The sequence below is a fragment of the Aythya ferina genome (assembly GCF_964211825.1).
Source record: "Aythya ferina genome assembly, chromosome: 2".
In the NCBI taxonomy this organism is placed as follows: Eukaryota; Metazoa; Chordata; class Aves; order Anseriformes; family Anatidae; genus Aythya; species Aythya ferina.
In genome coordinates, this window is record NC_140297.1 from 39,572,544 (window position 1) to 39,594,863 (window position 22,320).

Consider the following 22,320-nt stretch of genomic DNA (forward strand, 5'->3'; position numbering starts at 1 on the left):
TGAGAGCTATTAAGATAGAAATTCTCCAAGACACTTCAAAGAGAATCTAGAAGCTTTGAATTTTGGGAGAGCAGAAGGCAGAAGCAGAGGCTACTAAGAAACAGGACTTCAGCTTCCAGGGAACAATGGGCCAGTACTCTACTGTATCTTTGAGACCTGGAGTAGAAGTGACTATAGGCAAGTTAATTCAGTTATGGTATTCCTGGCATAACTAGAAGATAGTAAGTGTGAAACATTAAATTTACACATGGTATCCTTGCATTGATTCAACAGCTAAAGAGTCTTTTATCTTTTAAAATACAGTGCCAATTGTGATATCCCATTACTAAAATGACAAATGTAATTTTTCTAGTTATATTAACTTTATTTAGCTATTTTAAATTATATATATATATTTATTTTAAAATAAAGATGTGTATTTCTCAAATACAGTATTCCTTGACATGGCCAGTTCATTTTTTTTTCTTCCAGTTCATTTTAGATCATCATATTTTTACCATTTGCTTACTGACCTCTCACATCAGCTTTTACAGCAGCTTGCATGAAGGTAACTGATTTCATGGTTCAGAGCAATGATGAACCTTCAGAACAAAGGTTTAAAGCCAGTGATAGTTGGAAAAATGCAGATAGCATAAAAATATAAATACATATCCCTCCCACAAAAGTACCATCTCTTTGGGTCAGAACAGAAGAGTCATTCTTTAACACAGCACAGAATTTAAGAAAATATCCCTGAACCTAGTTGTTTTTCTGAGATCATACCCAGCCATTTCCCTGCAGGCTGATTTCACACTGTTGTTCCAGTGAATGACTGTGTCTTCAATGAAATTATCTGTTTCCTTGTGCTTTAGTCTTCCTCCTAGCCCTAGAATGTGAATATGATGACACATTTTATTATTACTATTATTTTTTATAGTGCTCTCCATATTGGATGTATTGACAGGTAAGTGTAAAGTGTCTTCCATTTGCCAGCTCTTTTTTCAGGTGTTGTGGATATACCCTTGACTGGAAGCTCCCCATGCCCAATCAGATTGCTGTGCCAGTATTTTCCTTGACATATATATAATATAATATAAAACTGTTGTGCTAACATCCCCGGTGCTTTGATTTGTTACTGACCAAATGGGAGTGGAACAGCAAGGCACAGAAAATCCACTATACATTCTAACATTTAGGCTTTATCCTTTATTAGGTAGTGAGTAAGAGACATAAAAAGAATTGAGTTTGTTTACAGCTGAAATTTAAAAGAGACTTGTGTGAACAAAAACGTGTTCCATAGAGCACTGTGACAAAAGAGGTCCAAGAAAACTGAAGGTGTCATTGTGAATTAGCTGATGAAAGTCATTGGAATGACACTCTTTTTATTTCTGGCAAAACTTGTATTAACTCTGTGCTTAGTACTGTGCCTCCATGCATGCCACAGGCCATATTCTCTCAAGAAGCTGCCTTTTGATTTTGATGGCATCATGACAACATGGCAGGATGTACAGCATGTGCCCACGCATCAGAAGGCCATGTGTAAGAGCCTACAGGATATTGTGAGTCTCCTCTAGTCTGCATTATTATTTCATGGGGAAAATACTGTCTGCCCAGGCCTCCTCCCTCCCCAGAATGCCATCCCTCCTCTATTTGTTTAGCAAATGTTAATTACACACCTATTATGAAAGGCTCTGGAGATAAATGGTGGTTCATGTAGCACAGCTTGAAAACCAGTGGCCTATTTGAGAAGGAATCTGCACGCAGCTGGCAATGGCACTACAACTTCTGCAAAAAGAAGGAAGGCTGCAAATAGACTTAAAAGACCAAGGCCAAGATTTTGCAAAGACAAGTTTAACCTTACTACACTATGTTTATGTACCCAAATAATTGGAAACATTTTCTAACTTCTGAGTGGTAGACACAGGTTTTGAAAGCTGACGTGATTACTGCCTCTTTACTGGGAGCTGTAGAGTAGGGAGCCCTTTTAAATGTCAGCCCCTAGTTATATAGTTGTCTAAACTTCAAGAATTTACACGTACTCTTCTCTTTTTGGAAACTCGAGCAAAGCAATCCAGTTAGTAACCAGCCCTGAAATCACTATCACTTCTAATTCATGGCTACTTTGGAGTGAATTAAATATAACCAAAAGCCCATTTCATTTCAAGGCACAAACGTTGGCAAATAAACTGGATGAAATACATATACATAATATAGAACTTATTTTAATACTTCTAGATAAATAAATGCATCTCTTTGGAATTCTTTGGACACAGACATCCATGGAACCTCTTCTTTCTCTCTTTATATATATATATATTTATAAAATCTATATGCAGAGAGGTTTAAAAAATGGCAAATAACAATGTATGTGGAAGGCTCACTGATGAACTGCAAGTCAAAAGTGCTGTATATTCCCATCCTCTATATCTTCCACCTGTCCATATTAACCACAGGCAGTATTATATAGCAACCACATGGTCAATATTTTGCATTACACCCTTTTAATAAAATATTTTAAATCATTTCCCCATCAAAACTTAAATTATGTTTTTAATTTTTATTCCTCCTAAATGTATGGTAGGCATTTCACTTAGCTACACGTCAGAGTGGTCGCATGTGACTCAGCAGCGCACTCCATAATATTAATAGATACTTTTCAGCTCCCTATGGGAAAAAGCAGGCAGCAAGAATCGTATTCAAGACGTCTATTTTTTTCTCTGCTGTTTGTTACTTACCACTTAATGACCCACATGTGAAACTCAATGGTTATATAATTATTTTATATAGTAGATTTTCTGTTTATAAGTTATTTTTCTTACTCTAACATATATACAATATATCTATATATACCCCTGATAAATCTTATTTTAAAGGGACACAGTCAACCCCTTTAAGCCTCACAGTAAATATATAAGGCTTTAAGCTGCCCATACATAAAGGTCAGCTACAGAATTCAAGGGTCCCTTCAGATCCTAAAGGTTGAATTTGTTCCAAACCCACAATGTGCAGTTATCTCATAATATGTATCTCATGTTGCTGTTTACATTTTATAGGTATATTAAAACATTTTATATCACATCAGTAGGAAATAAAACAAGAGAATAAATCAGTTTCTAAAACTAAGCCTTGTTGAATCAGTTTCTAAAACTAAAAAATGTTACCTGTATCTACAGACACTCCCACTGGTATGATATAAAAAGAATATGTGCCATTTTGGGGATGAAATTCTGGCTACACTGCAGTCAGGAGGAACTTTATACTGACTTAAATGAGGCCAGGATTTCTCTCTTGGTTTTCATTTCTTAGTTATGACTATGCATAACCCATTTGTGTCTTCCCTTTGCTCAACACTAAAGTGTCAGGCCTGTTTCATAACCAGAGTGCATTTTTTTCTGTCCATTGGCATTCCTTAAACATTGATCAATCCTGTCTTACACATTTTGAATTTATGCACACTGTACACATCCACTTTTAGTTAAATAAAAGTTTGACCTATTCTGTGTACAGCATTTGGATTTTTTTTTTTCACTAAATGTTCTTTATCTTTTACCTTATCTTAACCATAGATAACCTTCATGCCCATTCTTCCATGGGTGAGGAAAACAATTTTGCTCACCAGGAACAGCTCCACATTATTGTCATCATTTTTGACTACTTACCAAGTGACATAATTTGTTCATTTTATCTTTTGCAACTCAGTTAGAAACCTAGTGGCATAGATAGAGACACAATACTACTGTTTTACAAGACATCTATTGTATCTACTTTTTTCAGACAAATACCCAGTAACTGCTGATTTGGCAGGAGGATTGGTAAGGGTACTACTATTCACAGTGTTTCTTTTTTTTTTTTTTTTTCCTTCTTCTTTAATCTACAGAATAAAGTATTTTATGTACATTGGAACCAGTTAATGCCCTTTAGACAAATTTGTAAGTTGTTTCATAAAGCAGGAAAGACATTGCAGGGAAATATGTGCCAAAAAGCACAGTCAAAAGGCTTCATAAGTTTTATATGTCACTACAAGTCAATGCTGGAGATCATTTCTAAAACGATCAATGCTCAAAAGAGGAATGCTCTCATCTGGAGAAAATACTGCCCATTCCCCCTTTTAGAATTTGTTCAGTTCTCTATCAAAAGTCCTGGCTCTTCATATATACTTTAAACTATAAATAAACACTGCATAGTTCAATGTTCTTGATTTTCGTTTTTGTTTGTTTTGATTTGAAAAATTATTGCAGTTAATTCCTGTTTGGAGTTCAGTAAGGAGCAAACAGCACGGGAGTATGGGTGGTCCGTATAGGCCCTGGAGCTGGTCGTAGGAGTGCTGGAGGAAGTGCTGAAGTCTGGAAAAGGGTAGCTGCTGGGGCTGTTCGAAGACTGAAGGGGGAATTCACAGCCACAGCAGCAGCTGCTGCTGCAGCTGCTAGCGGATTTGGTAAGATTCGTGGAGCTATCGGCTTTGAAGGTTCCTTTGAAAATACTAATTTTACCTGTGGGGAAAAGAGAAAAAAAACAAACAGAGAAACATAATTTGTTCATGTTAGCTACATGACAGGAAGCTTGACATAAGATTATAAGTGGAAAATCAACTAAGAGAGGCCTTGTACTGGTTACGGACTCTGCAAGCTGCAGGGTTGTGACAGGAGACTTGATCTCACACATTAAACAAGAGTGAGTTGGATTTGGTAGAAAACAAAGTTTCAATGTTCTCTTGGCTGTGGGCTAACCTCCTTATCACCGAGACTTATAATTTAATATGAGATGAGAAATCAAAGCAAACCTAAGGGGGCTGGGCAATCTGCACCTACATAAACCTACATGTACACTGTAAGAATTAAATAAGAAAGAATTAGCCATTAATTAAGAGATCTCCATCTGGACAGCTTTATGATAGAGACCAGATCAGAATGAAAACATCTCATTCACTGGTGTGACTAAGAATGTACTTTAGTTTTCATCATTAGGATGCAAGTTCTACTTAAAAACAAGATCCACAGCTATCTCCTCTTTATTAACTGCAGCTACTGATAACAAATACATAAACAAAGTTTATCTTTCACCAGTTATGAAAATCTCCTAAATGTGTTTCATGTGACTAAATACGTGATTAATTCTATGGGTGTATTCCCTATATCATACAACATCTTGCCTTGTCTTCAGAAGACTGTCTTCTGAAGAAAATGTTGGGAGACCTTTTTCACTAAAGTACTGTTCATTATTATAACGACTGTGAAAAAAGCATAGATTAATATATATATATACACACACACATATATATATATGTGTATATGTATATATATATGTGTATATATATATATTAATCTATGCATTAATTAATCTAAAGCATATATTAATCTAAAAATATAAAGCATATATTAATCTATATTAATCTAAAGCATAGATTAATATATATATACACATATATATATACATATACACATATATATATATGTGTGTGTGTATATATATATATTAATCTATGCTTTATATATATATATATATATATAGTCATGAAAAACTCTTTCCTGTATCACTTAGTGTGGTGCCAAAGGACGATATTTTTGTTACTGTTGGTGGGGCTTTTGGTTTAAATAGTTTTAAATCACAAGTCTTGCACAATAAGAAATACAGTTTAGAAAACTCTGCATTTAGAGTTTGCAAAAAGAAAATAAATAAGATCAAGCTTTGTTCAGACTAATTGAAAATACTCAACAGACCTTCACTATTATTTGAGTATTTGAGAATTTACGTTTGGTATGCATAAAAGTGAACATCAGAGTAGTCTAGTCTATATAGATTTCTGGAGGTTTTGATGGGATTTTAAGGTTTTAATGAGAAGCCAGGAGCCTGAATACCTTAATTGTTCTGTTTTTACAATTCTGAGGTAAGGGTAGAGACTTCATCCACCAACAAAGAAAACTTCCCATCAGCTATGATTGACTCTGGATGGGTTTGTGTCCTGGAATGACCTGAGGTCCTTTGCATAGCATGTATACCTGAATATATGGTATTCAATATACAGAATATGAATATATTAATATATGTACTATGCTCTTGTACATCTCAGTCTAACTACAGACACTTCTGAAAGACACATAATGAAACACAATTTCTCATTCTTGAATTGAAAGGGATTTTCAAATAATTCACATGCCTTATATCACTCTGATCCTTTCCACTCAATAGTACTGTGGTGAGTGAATAGTCAGAAAGAAATCCTCTGACATGCAACAAAAGTGAATTTCATCATTCATAAAGTTATCACTGTATTCCTTAAAAATAAATAAATAAATATGCTCTTTACTAGCCAGATGGATACAGGATTTTGACTTTTCCTAATATCCATTGCCAACTGTGGTGGTCTCAATGTCCTTTAAAGCTCTGGAAGGGATACTCAGAGGGGACCACATTCTGTAATTTTCTTAATAGAGGATAAAATGGGCAATAGACACTATGATCAGATAAAGATGATCTTATCAGTGTTACATCCACTGTTCCAAGCTGTCTTCTTCCCTTGCTGAACATTTGACTTTTTCTTCCTCCCTTACTATTTATTTAGTACATATTTTTTCAGCCTTATTTAGAACAGTCAAGAAAAATACTTTCAAACTAAATAAATAAATGAACAAATAAAAATCCTGAGTACAAAGTACAAATAAAACCAACCCAAAACAACAGAACATGTTTTTCATAAAAGCTATCTCATGGCAGACAGTTTGGGCTATGAAATGCCCGATAACTTCTTTCTTTCTGGTGTAGCATTTTCAACTAAGTCTCAAAACTAGATTTCTTCAAGTGTAAAAGAGTACTCTGGGAATTCATAAAGCTTCTTTCTCTGAAGCAGTATAAATTATATTGAAAATATGGCATTGGAGAGCTTTTGGTCTAGAAAACATATGAGAATGTAATATGTCCTTTTCATAACTTCCACGGGGGGGGGAGTGGAGGAAAGATGATGCTCATGTATTTGTTATCATGAAGACCAAAGATCTTAGGTGACAATATTAAAAGGCTAGGTCATTCTTAGAGGAATCAGGAACTTCTAATGAAGTTAGACTTTCAGCTAATTTATCAACATCGTTGTGATTTCAAGACAGCTGCAATAACAGTAACATTTTTTTATATAGAGTACGATGCACATTCATTTTCAAATCTCTCTGCAAGTGCTAATTAACACACAGGTCAACATTAAGAGTTCAGTAGGCATTATGCATTTCATTTACAGTGAAATAAACGAAGGGACTGTGAATGACTTGAAAAATTATTAGGGAGTAAAGAAAGTTAAAGCCTAGAGCTCATCATAAACATTAGCACATCTTTGGCTTGTTGCTATGCCATTCTGCATTTCAAGTGACAGCATTTTTTTTTCTTCTATTCAAAAAGAAACAAACAAAAAGACTAAATGCAGCCTCTGTTCTACTATAGCTATCTATTGGTTTATTGCTAAGTCATTCTCTCTGCTTTAAATTCCCTCTGACTCACCTCTGTTCTGACTTGTGTATGGTGAGCACCTGGGAGTGAGGCAGAAAGAAAAGGACTTATTGACTTTATTTGTCTATGCACCGCTTGGAGGGCCTTGATTCTTGGCTGGAGTTCTTAGAAATCACCACTACATAAATTGTTAAATAGACAACTGTGTACAACAACAGTAACATAATAGTTATTTTTACCCCCTAGGAAACAATGAATTTCCTCAAGGAATAATAATCTTGACAGAGAAGCTATATACAACTTTCCTAATTGTACATTTTCTATTCTTTTCAGTGTATCTTATATGTAGTGGAGACCTTGGTCTCCCAGGTGGATTACTGAACAACCCTATGGGGCTATTTCTGTACTAGTGGATCTACCAGAATAGTGCAGTGCATTATGTTGCAATATCTAGGAAAGTTCCTACACAACTGAATAACGCATGAATGTACTACAAAAAAAAAAAAAAGGGCTGCCCCAACAACGACAAATTCTATATTGGTCAAGAAAAGAGTTTAAGTTCAACTAGCAGAGAACTGGGATCTCACAGAATAAAGCTCTAAATTCTGTCTGCATTAGAGAAAATGGACAATGAATAAGGGCCTAATCTGTATGAGGCCAATGAATCAACACCCTCAGCCTGCCAAAACCATCTATAAACCATTACAAAACATAAAACATGTCACATAAAACAATCACACAGTTTATCTGATGTAGATAATTGTCAGATGCTTCACTATCCCACCCACAACATAAACTGTTTCTTGACTAATGGCAAGATCCTGGTGTTGTTTTTTTTTTTTTTTTTTTTTTTATTAAAGAGTAAACATGTTTTTCATCTTTTGAAACTAGCAAGAACTCCACAAAGTTTGTCCTGTCAGTTGAAAATGTGACCAGAGCCATCCTGAAACTGAGCAGAATGAAATAAGAGATGGATTTTTTTATTGTTATTGTTTCAATTGTTATTTGAATAATTTTCTAAATGAGGAATGAATAAAGGTTTTATGTTTTATAGAGCTTTATTTAGTTATTTCACCACTATTGTCTTCAGTGAAAACTGGAAAAATCCTGTTTAATGTTTGCATGTTTCTCTCCTCTATTGCTCTCTAATGACCTTTGAAACTAGCTTCTTTCCTAAGGTTATTTAGAGGAGCCACGAAAACAAGGACTCATGGGTCCACACCCTTCAAAGGATATAAAAAGTCTCCTATGGGCTTCCATGACTTTATTTAGGCACTCGCATACTCCCATTGCTTACACTATCCTCTTATTTTAAATATTCTTCCATTCTCATTTTCTAAATACCCTACTCAGCATGATTCTGTGAATCAAACGGTGATTGGCTTACCCCTAGAGGATGCGTTCCCTTCTGCAGTTTGTTGTATGGGCTGTATTTAGGTTTAGGCGGCTTCCCAGCAGCTCTGTCTTTGTGCCTTCTACTGCTTATGTGCTGTTAAAATACATTGGAACAAAAGGAAAAAAAAAAAGAAAAAAATGATATTTCCTTAATTTCAAGTTCTGCTTTCCATGTGTGCTCTAATACTGAAGGCTGCTGCTCTCCACAACAGCATTATTTGACTAATTCAATAATGAATGAGAATAGGGCCTATTCCAGTTTGAGTGATTCCTTTGTGCACCACACACTGGGACTGTGATTTTCAGCAGTGCTCAGTTCAACTTTGCTTCCACTGTAGTCAATGAATTTCTCACCTTTGTTAACTTCAACAAGACCTGAATTAGGACAAAGCTAGAATCCTTTGAAAATTTCCCCTCCCTGTCTTTATAAAGCACCCATCAAATTCAATCCACTGCTGATAGAAAGTTTTGGAAGAATATTAGATAGTACTGCACTCACTATTCAAAAAAAGGAAAAAAAAAAAAAAAAAAAAAAAAAAGGTCACAAAAGGGTTTAAATCCCTAAGAAGCCTAGAGATCCTTTTAAGATTTCAGCTGAAAGATGGCTACATATCAAACTAAATGACAGTGAAGTAAAATCACAAAGCCCATTATCTTCTTTATAAAATCTATTAGATTTTACACGAATCCTTCTACACAGACTTTATTGCAGTATTAGATGTAAGGGACCTTTTTTAGAACTGTATTTTTACTTTGATTTTCATTCTTGAGAGAGTTCTTACAAAAGAGAGAAAGAATTGGACTTTTTCCTGAAAGCAGAAGACAAGTATTTCTATTGTCCATTACAGAATTTATCTTCATTCTTGTAAAGTTCCTTAACAAGCATTTAATTCCAAAAGGCATATGGTATTAAACTAAGTGTTTTTCAGTGCAAAGGCTTTGTTCATCTGATGAATGACCGAACATAACTTAGTGTAATTGCAATGTAGAGGTCATGCTTCTCAGTTACAGAGTAACACCGATAAAAAGAAATAATCAAATCCTCTCCATCCCATATTTTTAAGCAGGTTGTTCAATGTTCTGTGAAAATACTGGCTACAACCACCTCCACATCTTTGTCAAGGCAAATATCATGCAGTACACTAAATGTCAGGGTTTATTAGCTCATGACAACTATCGTAGTCTAAAGACAGTTGTAAAACATTGCAGCTTATAGCTTCTATAATGCTTTAAATAAAAACATATATATATATTTTAATATATATATATATATTAGTATATATATATAAACAAGCTTTTGAGAAAACACATTTTGTACAGGAGAAAATCATATCAATAACGAAACATATTGCATAAAAGACAAATAAAATGGACAAAATCTATAAGCTCCATTTTGATGTGAACTATTAGATTGACACATACTGATTGTGTTGGTACTTTATCACCATAAAAACAAAGAATAACCAAGGATCACACTCTGCAAGCTAGCTGAGTACCTGTTTCAGTTGTGTCTCAGAGTTTACGTGCACATCACATATTTCACAGTGAAATGTTTTGTTCTGAAGGCCTGTGTTTCCTTTATTCACAGGTCCTTTGCCTTTTACGCCTGCCCGGGGAAAGGCTTTTATGGTTCCACTTCCATTCCGAGCTTCCAGCATAGTTTTGTGCTTAGTCCCTGGAGACATTAGAAATGGGAAACAGAAAGAACTTTCATAATTTGGTTGCATTCACTGTTTTATTTTCTTTCTAAAAGAAAATCATATGATAGCACCTCAGCTTGGTGCTATGTGCTATCCTTGGAATATGTCTGTGTTTGTCTGTATCATATTAATACTAATGCAATGGTATTTCACATCTGATATTTAATTATTAAATTACAGTTCTGTACGTAGAACACTAGAACAAAGCAGCCACACCAATAAGTAGTGGCACAATCAGGTATCCTGATGTGAAGTTAAATGAGTGTGACTTTTCTCATTAACTCCTGCTGCTAATAAGACCTGAATTGTAGTTGCAAAGGAAGAGTAATTTAGCTATTAAAGGTGTAGTTGCCTTTGATTTGTAGCCCTTCTGAATGGATTGATAAACAGTATTCATTAGGTAGCTTACACTTAAATCTGTAATTAACTAATTAGTTCTCAAACCACAAAGGGGCAGATGTTGCTAGCAGCAACCTGGACAGAAACCAAAACATGTGAGAAACATGCATGTCAGAAAAACATACTTGCATTGGTAATTAAAATAAAGGTTGGATAGAAAGCAATTGTGTCTATTGCTGTACCTTTATTCAGACCAGTTTCTTACACTGTTGCCTTCCAGGCAAGTAGTCTGTGAATATAATGGACTACTGCCATGTACAGATTTCGTATTCCAGTGATAATTACTATATGCATCCCGTTATACACTTTTCTAAGCGTGCATGTGTACAGCTACACACACAGTTTATCAGCATAGAAAGTAGAAACTTGGAGGTTTGTATCTAAATATTCACAGTAATGTTTTGGCTCATATCTAGATCACAAAAATGTTTAGAGTCTAAGCTTCATAGGTAATTAAATAGGTTAAATATATACAGCTTTATGAACTTGAAATGTCACCCGTTGAAGATCTGGCATACAGCAAACACAGTAGTCGAAACTGACTAAGCTTTGTTTCTCATGAATACCAATAAATTTTTGTTTCCTTTTTAATTTATACAGATTCTATAGGCTTGTCAAACTTTTTTTTTTTTTTTTTTTTTTTTTTTTTTTTTTTAAGCCATTTATCATTTTACTTCAGGTATACTAGCATTGTCTCTATCTTTCAGTCCTGAGGGTCTCTTTCTACCTCTTAACTCTGGTTACCCTGCTGTCAGGTAACCACTGACATCCAAAATCAGGAGTTTTTCTACAGGACTGTTATAGGTGGTCACTGTCTCCATATTAAATTCCAAGATATTTTAATGCTATTTACCACAAAGCCAATCAATAAGACATTTAAAATAGTGACTGTGGATAATGGTTGTCTACTTCCCGAACTTACTGATGTTACTAGCTCTAATAACAAAAAAAAAGGTTTAAAAAATAAGAAAGACAGTGGTAAGCAATTACCCATTCACCTCTCATGCACCAGTCGCTATCATTTGATGAAAACAATGGAAAATCATAAATTTTACCAAGTTATTAACAGACAATATGGGCCTAAAAATTTTAACTCATCATTGAACTCTGACTGACACTCACTCTTTCAGCCTTAATTTGTTAGATTTCAAACAAAACTAATGATATTCATTCTCAGTTTGCTAGCTGGCACAAACAAAAGTATGCAAACTCTGAACACCAAAGGTAATGAAGCATGAGCTGTCATTTAGCTCTATAAGGTCTGGAAGCTGCAAAAGCTAAAATGTAAGAAAATGGGTAACTTGCGTGCAATAAATTTCCTTTCTTCCCCCTTTTTGAAAGCCTCTTTGCCTGTCATTTTTATTCTTTAATAGTTAATGAATTCCATGTAATTGCCAGCTTTCTGCCACCTCTTTGTCCCCTGCTGCAAGAGATCTAATCTATTCAGGAGAAGATAATTGCAGAGCTCTTGAGACAGAAGAAAAAAAAAAAAAAAAAAAAAAAAAGGAAGAAAGCAAGTATTGCTCCATCTCACCACTGTTGTGCGCCTCCAGCTGCGAGGCAGAGTTGACAGCGACTTTGCATAGTGAACAGTACAGCAGTCTTTTTGCTTTTTCTTCCTCAGTCTCAACGGAAGGACATGTGGTGCTGCTAGTGGCTGTTGTGGGGATTTTCTCCACTTTAGAGGTGATCTCAGTTGTCATAACACTGCTCTTCCGGATTTCCACGGTTGTCGTCGTTGATATTGCTGGTGTCCCTGTGGTAACGTCTGTGGACAAAGGGATGAGATGGAAGGAAACAAAATAGAAGGTTGTGACCTTCAGTGTTTGCTTGCTAACACTGTAACTGTACAGAGAGCCAGACCATGCTGTTGATGGTTTGACTAACGAACTAAATCTGACCTTATTCTTTGCATTTTGTATGGTTACTCCCATGTATCAAAATGCCAGGTACTGTCTCCTCCATTCTGCTAACACCCAGTAAATACAAAATTCACAAACTGAAAAGACAGGTCATTAAGACTGTACTGTACGACTGAAGGATAATCCATTAAAATGGTTGCATAAATTACCAGAACAATAGGTAGTTAAAATTTATATGCAGCACTTTAGATACATAAACTGCCACAGTGCCACATAATACTTACACTGATTGAGTAGCTGAGCTAAAGTTTTAACATTCTGTACTAAAAAAAATAGAATCAAAATAATTGTATTAGTGCTATCTGATAAAATGAAAAAATAATTTTTCTATCACCGTTTATCTATGCATTATTACTATCCAATATTACATACTAGTAATGTATACTAATAACAGTAATTAAAAATACAACATTCTGATACCTACACAAGCACTAAAAAGACTTTCATTTTGTCAGTAGTATGCTTGGAAAAATTGTCAGCATGTTACATATTTTAATCTTTTTGGAAATCTAATGCTTACATCTAAGAACACATGCTTTTTCTGTAGTTTTCAAATTCTGAAGAGAGAAAACACACAGTGATATTATTGTTTGAATAACATATAAATTACACTTTGTATAAGTCCTAAATATCCATGTTCAATATTGTTAGTTAACCCAGCTTCCACATGAGTCTGATTTCCAACAAATAAGTACTGAGGGCCTACATCCCTGCCAAGGATCCAAGTCTTGAATGCACCAAGGAGCTGACAGCCTCCTGAGAACTCCTACTGAGTTCTCACAGATGTCTTGCCATCCCATTTTGGAGCCTGAGTGCCCTCGACTCAGACCTCTGCCTCTGAAAAAGGGAATATCCTTATTCAGTCCCCTCTACTGATCCTCATGCATTTCCATGTCATAAAAGGAGAGAAAAGAAAAGGCATGGCAGTATTAGGCAAAATAGCTATTAGAATAAGCAAAATAACTATTCTTTGGATCTAGATAGATCTCAGTATGTATTGTGATGCAGGAGGGACACTTTAACACAGAAGTATGTTAATATTGTTCAACAATTTCATTAATGAAGAACACACATTAATTTAGCAGACAGTAACAAACTTGGAGGAAGGGCAAACACACTGGGAGATGTGATTCAAATCAATTTTAATGCATTGGAGAAACAGTCTAGAAAACGAGATGCTTTCCAGTAAAGACAATTGCAGGAGTCCACACTTGGTAGGATTAATGTAACCTATTAAAACAGGATGTGTAACCTTTTAAAACAGGATGAAGAACATTAGCCCCAGTACTAGTGTGTTTTTGTTTTTTTTTCTCTCTCAGTAAAAACTTTCAGTAGTGGATAACAAGATGAACACAGATCACTTATACCATGATGTTATGAAAAAGGTTCCTGCCATATTGAAAGTGTGAAGTGAAAGATTTATGAAGTATTTTTTTCTCCTCTAATCAGCACTGGCGGCCCTGTATCCAGTCTGGGGACAGTAAACACCACATAAACAATGATATGCTTTGTTGTTAATTCAGCAGCAATACAAACGCAAACTAACAGGAAAGAGGTTGTGAGAGAGGAAGCCAAAACAAATTATAAGTTTAGAAAACCTATGAATCTGAAAAACGAAGGGTAAACAGTGACAATATTTTTCAGATCTGCAGAAGGTAGCTAAAAATAGGAGAATATACTCTTCTCCCTGATCCCTGCTAATAGGACAAGGACTATTGGATTACAGCAAGAGAGACTTAGATTAGACATCAGGAAATTCTTTCTAATATTAAAGCTCTAAAGCCTTAGAATAACCTACCTACAGAGATCCTGAAATATTGCCTATTGAAGGACTGGTTGAAGAAATATCTGTAGGAGCAACCCAGGTCTGACCCCCTTTCAGCTAGCAGTTTACCTCTGAGGAACTTTCTAGCCTTGTCAATTTCTATATTTTGTAATGTTTCTATATATTCTCTCAAAGGGTTTGATGAATTATTATTTATAAAACCAAAAAAGATGAGTTTGTGATATGAATAGTCTACATACTGCTGGCATTAAAACATGTAGTAAAAGGTCCAACTCAAAGTTTAATAAAAGTACTTTTTTTTCCTGAGTTGGAGTCTGGAAGTGATAATATTCTGAATGTACTGAGGATATCAAATACTGTTGTAGAAGAAATGGTGTTTTCTTGCTGAACATTCTGCTCTTATTTTTTTTTTACTGATTAACAACAATGTTGCAAAAGAAAAACAATATTTTGAAAAATTAAGTCTTTTGTTGGAAAAATGATGAGTAGGTCTGTCCACAAAATTACTCATTTAACTAGTCACTTCTTCACCATTCCAGAAAATCTGTGTTGACATTGGCTTTTCTTGAGCTGAAAGGTGCTGCAAGTATACCAAAAGCCCACACCCAGTAGTATGTAACACTGCTTTTAAAACTTCAGTTTCTCCTGGGACACAGTAGCTACTAACAGCTAATGTACTGTCCTGGTAAAAAGGAAGGCAGAGGACAGCAGGAGGGAGAGAAAAGGAAGAGAGAAAGAAGGCATTAATATTAACTAAGAATTGGTGTCAAAGTTGGTGCTCATCTTAATCTTGCAGGAAATTAGATATGTACATCAATCACCATTACCAGCTTTGTGGTGCAAGGGTCAGTATGCCTTAAGCAAAGTATGGACCTTTATTTCTTTATATTACATAGGAAAACCTAAGGCAATGGACAAAATATAAAATAAAAATATGTATACATTAAAAAGCTTAAATAACCGCAGATTTTTTTCTGCTTAAAATATGTGAACCTCAATATGTATGTTGACCTTTTATTTAACCATCTAGTTATCTTAAAGTGAAAAGAAAATATAATCAATTATCATAGTCCTTTTGAAGGTATTTTGATATGTATGCGTGGAAGCAGCATTGTATACAAAAATTAAACTAAAAATTGTAAATATCATTCCAAAATACCAATATTCAGAGCATATATCTGGCTCATATACCTTTGAAAACATCACCTATTTAATACATCATATATTTCATTAATGCAAACACATTAATGATATCAAAACACATACAAGAAAATCATCCAAGTTCACCATGTGAAAGCCATGACACATTTAAAGATGCAAAGCTGCTCCTCTTCATACAATCTTTACAATTATCTGCAGGAATTATGGGGGAAACATTCTAAAAGCTTTCAAGAAAGCTTACAAAGAAGGAATTAAAATCCTTTTCTTACCAGAATTTCTAATCTAACCAGCATGTGCATCTTTGAGTGTATTACAGTGTTGCTGCCTGTACGCAGTTAGGTGTCCTAAATACAGCATACTGCATTAAAGGTATAAGTGATTAAGGGGAAAAAAAAAAAAAAAAGGCAGTAGGAAGACATTTGAACAGATGCCTTGAAGACTGAATCAGCATTTCTTAGCATTATATTATGACAGTGCTTTAAGAACTATTTCAATAATAAATGATCTAAAATTGAGCTGGAAATTCAGTCACAGTCAAATGGAATATTTGTTTCTGGTGACGCAGGCTTGCAGCACTGTGCTATTTTCATACCAGTGGCCTGCAGCAAATATTCATTATTGCAACTGTCACTACTTGGCTTCGGCATAGAAGCAGATTGCTAATATTGAATGGAACTGGACTCCAGCAGCAAAAAAGGGAACACTTCAGAATTCAAAACAAATCCATTTAGGTTCCTGGTTCTAATATAGCAATGGAATAAATAATAATAATAATAATAATAATAATAATAATAATAATAATGTCATTAAAAACTAATCTTGCTCACTGGCAAAATCAAATTTTATTTTAACAAGAAGGCAAAACCATAATAAAAGCATTCAGTGAGAATTGACTCCATTGGGTAGTACAGATACCATAGTTCAAGTGCAGAACTGCAAGTGTGTGATTAAGGTCCTTCTATGTAAGCAGGATTAATTTTATATCCCAGCTACAAGCCTCATGAATTTTCTTTAGACTGAAGAAACAGAAAATTGCAGTCAACTCATGTTTTTCTTCTGAGTATGAGAAAGTCTCACTCATCAGTTCCTGCTTCTAAGCATAAGAATTTCTTATCCTAAAACTATAAATAGACTTACAGAGAGAAAAGTGCTCTGACTTCAAACAAATCCCAACTATTTATGAGCTTATTTTTTCTTCCACAATCTCAAGTGGCATGCATTTAAAAATATGCCTGATTTAGTGCATACTCATGCATTCTGGTCTCATTTAAATTCAGCTTTGTCTTTGACATAAGAGGATTGAGCATTTGGCCCATAATGCTGTCCAGGAAGGAAAACAAAATTAATTTAAAAAAAAGTATGTTATTTCTTATGCCACACAGAATTTGATATGAAGTATTTCACTGTACTAAAAGCTCTCACTATTGCAGAAACTTTGTCAGCTGGTTTGCTGTAGCAAACCTGTATCAGGTAACAGACTGCTCCAGTATGGGTGGCACATTCAAAACAGTCTCAACATACTAGTTTCCTGCCTTCTAGGAACTGGATCCCTGGTTTCATCTGTCTGTGTTTAAAATCCCGTGCTCTGTGTCCTCTGTGGTAATTACATTAGAAGATAAGATAACATTTCTTTTGAATCTTTAAATATAACGGTGGAATGTATTATAAACAAAGTACCATCTCAAAAATAACTGTGATCAACTTTATTTTGTACTTGGCTGACTTTCTGTACTCTTATGCTTAAACATAAGCACGTGTGCTAGCACATTGGTTGCATCTGGCACTTAAATAAAACACTTTGGGGAACTTTGACTTGAATGTATCAGCTCCTCCTCCTTTTTATGTGGATAATATAACCGTGCATATTTTGTGGTTTGGATTGATATTTGTCCCATTACAATATATTGTACAGATTTTTTTTTTGAGTATCATATTATGAAAATTCCATTCGTTATATTTAATTTTACATTCAAAACCTGGATTCAATATAGTTTTATAGATCTGTCCCACCCAACATGGATATCTTTCACTTAGAGAGTCAGATGTAAATTTTTAGAACTTAGAAGGATTCACATAACTTCTCTCTAAGAAAAAAAAAAATAATAATAATTACAAATGCACGGCTTAGAGACTTAAATACCTTACATCACAAGGCTTACTTTTTTTTTTTTTTCTTTTTTAAATAAAAGATCTAACTATCTGAAATCCGAATGACAGTTGTGTACTTCAATACCTCAAGATCTCCTTCAATGAAACACCACTAAGTATCAGAAGTCATGATATTTGACTGATCTTTTACAGGACAGTTAATCAATGTGCCATAATGGACAATCTGAGGGCTCTGAAATAACAAACAAACCTGTGTAAGACCAAACAGGTTATACAATTTTCATACAATTTGGAAATTTTTGATGAGGTGCCTCTTCCAACCTTGTTTTTTAAACACCGGATAACCACCTGCTTTCATTTTATATCCTTTTCACTGCCCTGGATTGTTAGTCACTGTCTTGCTCATATTCCTTGTTATTTTGCTTTGTCTAGGTGTCCATCAGTACTGCTTTTGATATCTAGAAAGTAAGAGGCTTAGTGTTTCTAATGTATTGCCCAAGCATTTCCTAAAACATACAGAACAAGCACTACTGAGAAAGAGGACTTCAAAATTCTCCCAGGATCAGTATTAAAGCCAAATACTGGGAGTTTTCTTGGTTTGTAACTGGAGAAGCAATGACCTCACTGTTTTGACTAGACCCTGTTTTTTAACACTTAAACAAATCACATTATACACAGTGCTCATGGCTCAGAAAAAAAGGATGAAGAAACAAGTGGCCCAACAAAAAGTGGCCTCATTTTACTGTGGTCTCTATTCCCTGCTTCCCAGTGACATGCCTTGGTGCTGACCTGATGGGAGCAAAACAGAAAACAGTATGTTTGGTGACAAAAGATGTCTGTAGAGAGAGCAAGAGTCAAGAGAAAGTAGCAAACTTCACATAACTGCTCTTCGTAATTTTTTTCTCCAGCTAAGCTTGAGTCTGCTGAATCCTAAAATGACCCTTCTTCATTAATTAGCAGTACACAATTTTCTAACAAAATTATACCTCATTTTTCCTAGCAGCTCCCTCGTTTTAAAGCACAGTTCATTAATCCTGAACAGGATTAACCACAGAGGGACAACTGCATTCCTGTTAAGGTTAATTGCACAGAGCTGGCAGCAGCAGCAACAGCTGGGGGTAAAAGGCCTATGGAAAGGGAAAGAGGAAGGTAGGGAAACATCATGCTGTGCCTGGGATTGGGACTTTTGAGTAAATGTAGCTGACAAAAACGTGTCTGGAAGGAATGGAGACAATGAGGAGAAACTATTTATTTTCAAGCTACTTTAAGTAAGTCTTGGTTATGACTGGATTTGAGATTTAAGTCATCCTTTTGGGCCTATCACACAGATTTCGTCCTCAGTGAGACAGAATAATGTCCTTCACCAACTATGAGTGAAAAGGTCCTCTCACAAGGAGCTTTAAGGGAAAAATCATGTTCACTGAAGCTACCGTTGCCATTTAATTAATGAGACTCATGTAGTGAAAAATTCAATTTAAAATCTGGACAAAGTGTTTGCTTAAAGGGTGGAGCTTACAGTCAAGTGCAAAGAGGATTGTGCAGATTGGGGCTCAGCAGCCGTGCTAAAATAATACACTTCCTGTTTAGAGTCTAACTTGAAGGTTATACATAAGGCAGAGTGTCAGCTTTCATTTCAATAGTTACAACTTTATTTTGTAGGGTGCAATGTAAAACATTTCTTTGAAGATAATGAATAAAGCAGGCAATTGGTGGTTTGATCACATATAGAAGGAAAGCTGCATTATCCTATGCATTGTTCTTCCACGCTTGGCAACATCAGAAACAACACTGGAAAAATGATACCAATTTTACATCTGCACATGCTTCTATATATATTTTGCAACTTTTAAGTAAAAGCAAACACAATCAAAAGTATATTTATAATTAATCTTAATGCATGAGCAAAATCTGTGCATTGGTTGAGTTTACCATCAGTAGGAAACAAGAACTTGAAAGCCATTCCTTAAAAGCTAAAAGCCCGCTAAATAAAAAGATTCTGTAAGAAGTACTACAGTCAGATTAAATTGCCTTGAATGTACCTTTTTCTGCAGCATGGATGCCAACTTGTGCACAGCAGTCCCCATCCATATTATTAAACTCTCTTATCCTCCGAAACAGGGTGGCTGCACGTGAACTGCTTGGCTCATACTGAACTCTAGACTGTGCCCAGGGATATTTGGGGGATTTAGCTTTGGTCAGAAGTCATCTAGAGACAGCTATAGCAGTGGGAATTAATGGATGGTTGTGTTCCTGTGTCCAGGAACATCCCTGGCACCATGAGAATCAGTAGTGTAACCAGTAGTCCAAGGTACTTTTTAAAATATACCCTGTCTCACAATCAAGCTCCAAGTCATTACACACAGTGATATATGTATGGATTATACCTAGTCAGTATTGGAGGCAGTACTTCCCCAAGGGGAATGCAGGGGGTAACTTTAATCTGCATCACTAACTTCCAATGGCTATTATCTCCCTGCCCTGCTTTTAGAGCAACAAACCCATTAGGGCTTTACCTCAAGCTATGTACCTGGAAGAACACATTGTGATTATAAAGGCCAATATGTAATCATGATTCAGATTCATGCCTACTACTCCTGCTGCCCCCACATCTACACTGCAGACCTGGAAAATGAAGAAGCAACTGAGATGTTGTCTTTCACTTTGCACTACGAACTGTAGTGATGGAAGTGACCTTTGAAAGGGGCGTTTTCTAAGTTCTCCTTTTCTTCAACAGAGACATAAAGCAAACACAGTCCAGATTATAGACTACTGGAGATGGAGAAGTGTTTTTCATAAAACATCAGGCTGGCAAAGCCTATTTAAAACTTGATATCAGAAACAATTTACTATGGAATCTCTCCCCCCAACAATCTGCCACCAAAAGCAAAGAAGTACAGGGAAATATTAATCACCAGCAGAAGGAGAGAAAATATATTGATGTCATTAATCAAATGGAACAAGGAAAGAATGAGTGAACTGCACCACAAATTGCATAGGATTGCTCTCCATTTTAAGCAGTGATTGTGTGTTTTTTTTGTTTGTTTTGTTTTGTTTGTTTATTTGGTTGTGTTTTTTTTTTGTTGTTGTTGTTGGTCTCGGGTTGAATGGTCTCTTCTAAATGTCCATCTAAACTCTAAGTTTAAAAACAGATTTCCTAGAACATATTCCTAGAACCTCAAAGTAAATTAAAATAACTGGTATCCAAATTGGAATTTCTGAGAACTCTGACTTCTGACTGCCCTCATAAGTGTAATACCTCATGGTATTCTCCTGTCTTGAATCCAGGAATAATTAAAGCTATTCCCTTTATAGCAACTTACTTCCTTTACTGGAGAGCACTGAGCTAGTAAATCTGGTTTTGGCAATAAACTAATGTTGTATCTAATACAGGAATTGTCAGAAGCTATACAAGCATCTGTTGCAACAATTTTTTTCGGTAGAGTGAAGGCAGGGAGAGCAGTGAGAGGACATCTGTCTCAAAGTTCACTGTAAGTAAAGCTTGTAGCAGATCTGTTCTGTGGATTGCTCAGCAATAGCTTTCTTACAACCACATGCTCTTCTGTACATATTTGAGATACCAAATGCTTAAGTTTTAGAGCAACAAATTTCACAATAAATTAATGAGAGAATAGAACAGGACATGCTACAGTTATTATCCTTAGTCTTTACAGCAAATAAGTGTTACAACTTTTTTGTTATCATATTTGGATTTTTTCTAGTCCTCTCCAGCTTGACGCTTTTACAAGGAATGTTCCTTTGGCTGACTGCATACTGTTGGTAACACGTTTCATAAATTGACAGACGCATCTCAAGTCTAGTACTAAAGTGAGTGCCTGAGAAAGGAAATCTCTCTCAATTTCCAGAGAGTCTTTTACTATGGACACCTGCAACTTCTATGACCATCTATTTAACTTTCATCTCCAGCAGGTTCCATCACCTAAAATAGATATTCCTTCTATTGCCTCCATCCCTTCTACTCCTTCCTGTCTCCAACCCACCACAGGCTGTGTCTGGGCTAGGACTGAAATGAAGGGCTTATTAAAAACACTGTATCATCATTACACTTAAAAGACATTGAATAATATTTACAGAGTTGCACAAACAATCCAGGCCAGCCATTTCAAAACAAGTTGTTGTCACTATAGTTCCTGGCATGATTGACAGGTTTTGTTTTGCTTTGTCTTATTGAAAAATGTTTTCTGTGCATTGTTTGTTTGTTTGGCTTGTTTTTAAAATAAAAGATAAAATTATTTTGTGCAACACTAACAGCCTCCATTGGCTATCATGTCAGTCTTTACCTGCAGGAAGTCTGCTACTAACTGAGCTATTAGTTTAATTATATTAGTTGGCAGAAGCAATGTTAAGTAAACCACAGTGGGGTTGGATGCCTGGTCCTGGGACTAGACAAAGAGTGGGAGAAACCTGTCTCATTCAATAA

At 35.4% G+C, this 22,320-nt stretch overlaps 1 protein-coding gene across 5 annotated transcripts in view; it reads right to left on the minus strand.

Annotated features, from left to right (window-relative positions):
• Nucleotides 1–1,170: 1,170 nt before the first annotated feature.
• The window catches only part of ZNF385D (zinc finger protein 385D), a 431,386-nt gene continuing 410,236 nt past the window's right edge, over nt 1,171–22,320 (minus strand). For all 5 annotated transcript variants that reach the window (XM_084509530.1, XM_084509531.1, XM_084509529.1 and 2 more), the window contains 4 exons: nt 12,439–12,672; nt 10,302–10,480; nt 8,798–8,899; nt 1,171–4,469 (listed from right to left, as the gene is read on the minus strand). In XM_084509530.1, coding sequence (XP_084365656.1) covers nt 4,236–4,469; nt 8,798–8,899; nt 10,302–10,480; nt 12,439–12,672 — 749 coding nt within the window. In that variant the 3' untranslated portion in view covers nt 1,171–4,235. The remainder of the gene's footprint in view (nt 4,470–8,797; nt 8,900–10,301; nt 10,481–12,438; nt 12,673–22,320) is intronic.